This window comes from Crocodylus porosus, unplaced genomic scaffold (assembly GCF_001723895.1).
Source record: "Crocodylus porosus isolate Cpor-Errol unplaced genomic scaffold, CroPor_comp1, whole genome shotgun sequence".
In the NCBI taxonomy this organism is placed as follows: domain Eukaryota; kingdom Metazoa; phylum Chordata; order Crocodylia; family Crocodylidae; genus Crocodylus; species Crocodylus porosus.
Window position 1 is genome coordinate 47,340,980 of NW_017728906.1, and position 8,504 is coordinate 47,349,483.

General features: G+C 47.7%; 1 protein-coding gene across 1 annotated transcript; it reads right to left on the reverse strand.

The window, feature by feature from the left end:
• Positions 1-5,010: 5,010 nt before the first annotated feature.
• On the reverse strand, positions 5,011-6,748 carry NYX (nyctalopin; the record flags this gene model as incomplete). The annotated part of the gene is made up of 1 exon (XM_019528456.1): positions 5,011-6,748. A coding segment is annotated over one exon (1,437 nt), but the record flags the coding sequence as incomplete, so codon positions are not given.
• Positions 6,749-8,504: the final 1,756 nt, after the last annotated feature.

Genomic DNA, 8,504 nt, shown 5'->3' on the forward strand with positions numbered 1-8,504 from the left:
CCCCTGCTTTACCTGTGACAGGTTAGGGTGTTAGGTCTGTGTTGTGTCAGGGTTCATAGTAGTCGTATGTAAAGTTTAGATTATGGTTATATGGGATAGTCCTATCTTAGTCAGGGGGTTGGACTAAATGGACTTTGGGGATCCCTTCCAGCCCTACTTTTCTATGACTCTATGATTAATTAAATGGATGGAGAGCAATGGGGAAAGTCTCTGCCTCATTGGAAGCCCAGAAACCCTTCCTCCTGTAGGGGAGCATCCATTTCACTGAGCCACATGGCCCCTGGCTGTATGTATCTCGGTCTCTGAGCTGCCCTGGCAGACCAGCTTCAAAAAGAGTGCTGGAAAAGACTCTGGATAATATCTGACCCCTGGTGTGGTAGTCAGACTGCTGTGATGGAAAGTCAGACATATAGGTTCAAAGTCCCTCTGGAACCCATGTCTCTGGCTTCCTGCATAAAGGACTGTAAACACTCAGCCATTAGAGCTAAAACGTGGGAAGAGCCCGCAGATGCCTGTGTGCATCCAGGAGGAGCGCACATACATAGCTGTTTACCAACCTGGCCAGTCCATGCTCGCTCTGTGCACACACGCTTAAGTGTCCACACTCCTGGGGAAATAGGGTTGTTGCCTATGCCCCAGTAGTATTTTTGACCCTTATATGGCTAAAAAAACCCCTCTGTTGCTTAGAAATGCAAAAGGAAACAGAATTCCAGCCTTGGTGTGCTTACTTCAATATCCTAGAAAAATTATTCCTTGCTACTGTAAGTAAGCATACTGAAAATAGCTGCTCTCCTTAATTAGTACATTGAGGCTTTGTCTTACCCTCTAAAGCAATGTCAGATTAATTCAGTGAGACCCCTAGATCTATAAAATATCTCTTTCTGTATCAAGTGACTCCTGCTTTTAACATGTTTTTTAAATAAAAGACAATAAGCTAATGGAATATTTTGACTATTATGGTATCTCATAACATGACATCATGACCTTTTATATGACATGACCTGACTTGACATGGTTTGTCACATCATATCATGTTCTACTGTCAATGAGATGTAATGACATAATGTGCAAATCAGCATTTTAAGAACATAAAATAAATTCCACAATGAATTATCTTACATTTCCCTGTGGCAAAACCTTTTTCATTTAAAACACTATTTTTTCTTCTGTGGCAGACTTGCCAACAGAGCCCAACACCAGGCTTGAGAAATCTCCAATGTGATTGGTGAAGCATTTCCACCAATCAGGAAAGGATGGGAAGGAGTCTGCCTGAGAGTCTGGACCTGATTGTGAACTGTGCTTTTCGGGTCTGACAGACTTCAGGGGTAGAGCCCCCAGAGAGAATAAAAGGAGCAGCATGCCCAGCACACAGCAGATGCATCGGGACAAAGAAGCAAGCAGGGCTGAGAAGAGCTGGGGAGAGCTGCCCAGCAGGCGTTTCCAGTTGCCCTGAAGAAGCCCCGAAGACTCCCTTCACCAAAGAGACTTGGCGATTGGCACCAGCTCAAGACGGTGCATAGGTCAATGCACAGAGCCCAGACCCTGGCAGCTGCTTGAGGCAGCTCAGGCTGGCAAGCGGCCAGGAGTGCAGCACATGGGCTGGTGCATGGACCCTAGGCTCTGGGAGCCACATGTGGCGGCTCAGGTCTCCAACCCCTAGCGTGCGGCCAGGGCCTGGTGCAGGCAGTGCTGCACAGCAGGTCCTGAGCAGGGACCGAGACTCTGGCAGCCATTCAAGGCAGCTCAGGTCCATCAATCCTAACACATGACCAGGATCTCACACGAGTAGTAGGCCTATGTGAAGCACCTAGTATTCGTTTCGGATTCGGCCGATTTGGGGGACAGTGATTCAATTTGGTGATTCAAATCACTGTCCCAAATCAATTTGCCTAAATCTGATTTGGAGATTCAGCTGCTGCTGAATCTCTGAATTGCACAAGCCTGTCCCCTGCCCCTCTCCCAGCCCGGCAATGGCTGCCCCACCTGCCCCAGCTCCTGGCACTTTGAAAAAAAAAAAGCCCCAACTCCCTGCTGCCCCCCACTGTCCCATGCTGCATAGGAGGCTCTGTCACAAGCCCCCCGCCCCCCTGCTGTCTCAGGCCCCCCTATGGCTGCCCTGCCTGCCCCACCTCTGGCCCTTTAAGAAAAACAAAAACAAAAAAACCCAGACTCACCAGTTCCTGCCTACTGGGGGGGGCAATCCCTACTGCCCTGCACCATGTGGAGGGCTCTTTCACAAGCCCCCCAAAGCCTTGAGGCAGCTGCAAGAGCTGGTGAATTTGTGGTTGGGGGGGTGGTTCTTAAAGGGACAGAGCTGGGGCAGCCGTGGGGGGTGCCAGGAGAACAGGGGAGAGTAGTGAGGCTCATAGAAGAGCCCCTCATGAAACAGGGGGCAGTGGGAAGCAGCGCAGATCACCCCCCTGCCAGGCAGCACCCATTGAGTAGGAGCTTTTTTTTTTTTCAAAGCACTGGGAGCTGTGGTGGGCTGGGCAGCCATGGGGGAGGTGGGGGAGTGGCTGGGGGTCCGGAGGGCTGGGGGAGCAGTCATGGGATGGGGCCTGGCAGGAATCCCCCCATGGTTCCTGCCCCTGCTCCCCTGCTCCCTACTTACTAGCTCTGAGTCCAGCTCCAGCTCCCTGCTGCAGAGGGTGGGGACTGCCCAAATCATCAAAGCTCTCAGATTCAGAAAAGATTCAATTCGGAGTGCTTCAAATCAATCCAGACCTTTTTATTGGGCCCCTGATTCATTTTGCATTTGGAGATTCAGTCACCGAATCAGGCCAAATCTCCTCCAAATTGAATCAGCACCTGAAGCTTTGCACAGCCCTAGTGCACAGCTAGTCCCCATGTGGAGGACTGAGCCCCCGTGTCACATAAGGTGGCCTGAGCCTCCGACCCTGGACAAAAGGTTGAGCTCTTGGTGCACAGGGCCATGGACAGGCAAGAACCCAGGAGGCTCCTGCCAGATAGGAGCAACGTGCCTGCAAGCGAAGAAGACTCCCTCCTGCGACCCAGTGAATTGTGAATTGCCAGGGGAAAGGGATTCTCACAGGGGAGGGGGAGTTACCCAGGTGGTAAGGCTGAAGGGAAGCCCAGACAAGGGAAGGCTTCCTTAGGTCAAGGGGTACTCTGAGGGGACGTCCCTAGAGATCTTGTTGGGGCCTGGGAAAGCGTATAAATGTTATGGATACCTGCACCTCCTATTTTATATATTATTATACTTGTAAATTTATAGTAAATTTATTTATAGTAAATTTATAGTTTATAAGATCTTTGCTGGGCCTCTGCTGGACCCTGTACCAACTATTTGCATTTAGTGCTTTTTTTTTTCCCCTATACTTATCTGCACATACCTGTACTTATTTGTTGTCCTCCTGTATCTCCCTATGTTTATCAGTTTTGGGCCAGCTGTTTACCCATGCAGGGCCTAATGCCCTTTTGAGGTAGCACAGATCCTTAAGATATAGTATCACATAAGAATTGTGCATTTTATATAGAGAGATGTAAATTAGGGCTGTGCAAAATTTCACTACCTGTTTCATTTCGACACTGTTTCAACTCATTTTGAGCTCAAAACAGCGAAATCAAATTGAAACAAAGGGCTTCGAAACAGCCTTGAAACAAAACAAGGCTAGTCAAAATGTGTCAAAAGTTTCAAAGCAGCCAGGTGGTGGGAGGCAGGGAAGGACCATGGCTGTGCTCAGCGCTAATGTAAATATGTACAAATTTTGATATTTTATTTTTATATCGTGTAAAATTGTGCCTTTATATTTTGTGTACCTCTATATTTGTGTCTTAGTAGTTTAGCAGAGTCTATAACTCTGCTTGGAGAATCCGCTGGGACCCCTTGCTGTCACTTACCTGTGTTTACCTGTCACTTAGCTGAAACCCCAGCAGTGGTGATCCATTGTAGAGAATAAGTTTTATACTTATATAAATATATATATCCGAGTGTATATATACTGTTATACATATATATCTGTACCTATGTTTATATGTATGTCTATTTTTGTGCATTAATGTAAATATTAATACGTTTGTATATAGTTTAATATTGTCCTGACCTGGCTCTGTAGGGAGTGGGGAGACTGTGCTTAGCTTGCAGTTCTCTCCTACAGCACCTCTACCTACTGACAATCTCCTTTCATCAGAAAGGGGAGTACATACCCTGGGTATACCTGGGATACACTTCTTTTTTTGCAGGAACTCATGTCTAAATACAATTTAGCAAAAAATATCAATTTTGGTGAAATGACAGGTTCTGACAGAAAACTGTCATCATGAAAACTTTGTGGATGGATGTCCTGTGCATGAGCTGGTCAGGGGTGTCCAACTCATGTGGCCCTGCATGTCGGATATGGACCACAGAGCTCCTTGCAGCTCCAGCATCAGCACACCAGCTTTGCAGCACAACTGCCAGAGCCGCTGCATTAGCACAGCTCCAGACCCCAGCAGGGTGAACGTCGCTGCTGCTCCCCTCCCCTTCCCCTACCACAAGTTTCAGTCACTAATGCAGACCAAAGACCCTACAAATTCAGTAGTGAGAAAAGGGTTTGGGAGGCAAGCAGCAGCAGCATTCACCCTCTGGATTCTAGGGCCACACCAGTGGAGCAATGCCAGCAGCTGTGCTGGCAATACCTGCTGCAATTTAACCCCATGGGCAAACACTTGGACAGCCCTGATCTAAAGCAGTGATGAGAAACTCCTGATTGTGGCCCCATCAAAAGCATTGTTTTCTTCCCAATTGCAATTTCCAAATGGATAATAAGCCATAGATTTTAGCACAGGCTCCCAGGCTGTTTACTTTTCATCACTATGTAGCTCCACTGTGGTCAGCAGAACTGCACCAGTGTCACACATCACAAGCAGAGGATCAGGCCCTAATGATCCTCAGAAGAGGTTCATATTTTACAGCCCAGTCCTACTTCCATGAATGCCAATGGAAATTCAGCCCTGAATGTCCATGACACGAATAAACGGTTCAGGTTTGTCTTCATAAGGAGACTCTTCCAATTCACAGCTAGAAGAGGAAATCAGCTGGTCCAAAGATGCCTGTGTGCACAAACTCTTTGCCACTGAGCTCTGGCAGTGGACATGGGGCTTTCAGATATTTAAGAGAAATACCCTGCCTCAAGAAGATTATACAGCTCCCCAGGAGAGACCCATGCCAAAACCTCAAATCCAAGCAGCCCTTGAACTGTGAGGAAGATGTGGGGCCAAATCCACATCCAAACCCAGCAGCAGAAACTCTCCTCTAGTAGCTACATGTTACAGACTTCCTACATAGCACTGTGCCCAAGGGTCTCGGGGGTTATTTAGCCTGCAGAACAATCACTGCTTGAGCTGCAGTGAGTGGCAGAAGCTGAAAAAAACAGGTGATAGATGTAGCATGGTATCCTCCTACCCCTGAGGAAACCCCATCAGCCAATCCATCCACCTGGGTGGTGTTGGTGAACACTTCAGTGGTGTTTGACACCTCCCCAGGAGGCCCTTCCTGGAGCAGAAGCTTAGAGATAAGGCTGCTGAACTTGCTTTCTGTGGTAGAGTGAGACTCCTGTGTTGGGGTGGGACTGTAGGAAGTGACATTTAACTCCACTGGGTCTAGACAGTAGCCTTCTGGTGATCTGTCAAAAAGTACATCCATCAAGTCAGTCCCAGCTACTGAAGATGGGGAGGCACAAGGAATATCCCTGACGAGTCTGTAGTTCTCCATCCACTCTTTCAGCCATTCAAGCCTGCAGTCACACTCCCAAGGGTTGCGGAAAAGATAGAGCCTGCCCAGGAAATAGACTGGCTGGAAGACAGAGAAAGGCAGGGTGGTCAGGTCGTTGCTGTTCAAATGCAGCGAGACGAGACTGGTTAGGTTTTCAAAAGCTCCTTCTTCGATGTAGCTGATCCTGTTTCTGTCCAAGTGGAGAATTTCCAGCTCAACCAGATCCTGGAACCAGGTGTGGGACACATTCCTGAGAAAATTCCCACCAAGACTGAGCATTTTCAGATGCCTCAGCCCACTGAAGGAGTTTTCTGGGAAGTTACTAAGTAAGTTGTCATTCAGGTAAAGGTATTCCATTTTCTGGCAATCCTGAAAGGCTCGGTCATGAATTACATTTATCCTGTTGTCCTGGAGATTAAGGTACTTCAGCCTGGTCAAGCCCTGCAGAGAATTATAGGCTATAGCTTCTATCCTGTTTCTCTCTAAGTAAATGTGGGTCAAATTCTCCATGCCCCTTATAGCCCCTGGGATCCTTCTGAAATTGTTCTGAAAACAGAAGAGCTCCTGCAGGGCTGGGAGATCTATAAAAATCCTATCTGGGATGTTGAACAGATTGCAGTCAGCCAGGTCCAGTTTGATGAGCCTTTTGAGAGGGGTGAAGGTCCGAGTGTGCAGGTAGCGGATGTATTCGTTGTGGGCCATTTTAAGCTCGGTCAAGCTGGGCAGCCCCTTGAAAGCTCCGGGAGTGATGAAAGAAATATTGTTGTGGTTGAGTGACAGGGATTTGAGGGAAGGCAGGGTGCCGAAAGCTCTCTCTGAGAGCAATCTAATGCTGTTTTTATCCAGGTTGATAGAGGATGCTTCACAGGGGAACTCACTGGGGATCTGAACGAGGCCGGCACGATCGCACAGGACGGAGCAGCTCCGCTCCTGTGTACACGTGCAGTTGGTGGGGCAGGAGCGCACGCAGGCCCACACGGCTTGGATGCAAGGGACACAAAGGATAACTGCAAGAAGGAAAAGCACCAGAGCCACACAGGTAAAGGGAAGGGGAGGAGAGGGGGGATGAAACAGAGGCAATTGGTAAATGTTAGTTATGATTTACATGCACATCTCACCAGATCATTAATAATAACTAGCACAAGTTTGCTAACTGAGAGCAATGAACTTCCACTGAAGTGTCCAAGAGAAGAGTGATTTTTCTAAAGAGTTTACCTTGGGATCCTACAGCAGGGGTATAATCACTCTCAAATCCTACTGGCTTCCTCCCAAATGCATGACTCGATGTATACACACTACCCATGACTCAGCCTGTCTCTGGAGACAGGAGAAGCGGCTGCAATGGGGGTGGGCAAATAAATCAGTTGGGCAGGGTTTTGGCTCTTGTCTGGGGGCACTGAAATCAGTTCTGCCAGCTGTCAGGGAAGGATAAATAGTCTAGGGAGTTTGATGTTCCATAATTGTTGCCTATCTTTTTTATCCCTGTGATAAACCCACCCATTATGACACTTTTCCACTAGTCCTTGTGCAGGCACTTTAGTATAAGAGGGACAACCAGCTGTTATTTGCAAGCTGACCAGCCATCCTAAATACTTCAGGGTGGGCCCAGAGTTCAAGTCTGTATCTCACAAGAGTGCCTGAAATGGTAGTTCTGTTCTGCTCCAAATTTGCATGCTCTGTTCTGCATGTTTGCCCAGCGTCAGGCAGTGTCATGCTAGAATGGTGCTCCGTACATGCAAATGAGCTCTGCTGCTTACTAATTGGCTGTATTGCAAGGGTATAGCCATGTTCATGTACCACTCATTAATTCCATCTCTCAGGCAGTCCTGAGGCTGCACCAACCATTGGGGCACCTTTGATACAATTCTATCTCTAGCACTAGTAAATAACCTGCTCACATCACCATGCTAAGGCAGCTACGTAGACCTGTCTCTGGTTCTGATTCCACTGCTTCTGGTCCTGAAGTCTGTGGGCCTTGGATCTCCAGACTGTCCCCGACTACGTCTCAGGTTTTGGTGCTGAAATGTTGGATATCTTAGTTAAGGGAGGCCATTCCCACAATGCATCTGAGGAAAGGCGTGGGTCAGGAATGTCTTTGGGGCACTTGCTCCTCAGTCTAAATATTTCATAGTAAAGGTGGCCTTCCCTTCCTCCAGCAAATGAGCATGGCTCACTGTCCAGTGCTCAATGTTTCCTGTTGCCTGGACTAACTGGGAAGTGCATGGCTCCCTTGCTGTTCTGGCTGTGTGGTTAGGACGAAGCAGACGGATATACACAGATGCAGAGGACAGCAAAAGCTCCATGCCTCAACTCACACAGAAGGCCACTTAGGCCTCCACAGACAGATGTGTGTGTGAAGAGAAGGCCCAGGAAGTAAAATCTTTAGAGAGAAAGCTAAAAACAGATGTTTTGTTTTTGGTAATTGCTCTCTCAGGTGTGTCCCACTTGCTACTCAACTGGAGTGCAAAGCAGCACCTGAGAGCTACCGACATATTCACTTGAAGAAAACTGGTTGTATTGCATCCCACTGAGTAATTTTGTCATCTCTCCTACAGATGCTACTTTTCCATTATTTGGGCATCAGCTTAATTGCTAACCAACTGTATTCTAGCACAGTGGTGTCACATATTTCTTGGGGGGCTCCTGGCCAGCAGAATAAGCTAATGGAATATTTTGACTATAATAGTATTTCATAACATGACAGTAATGCAGGAGACCACTCTCAGGATTTGTGCTTTCAACATGTAAAAAGGAAGCTGTCAGATTGAACTGTGCGGAGCTGGATTTGCTC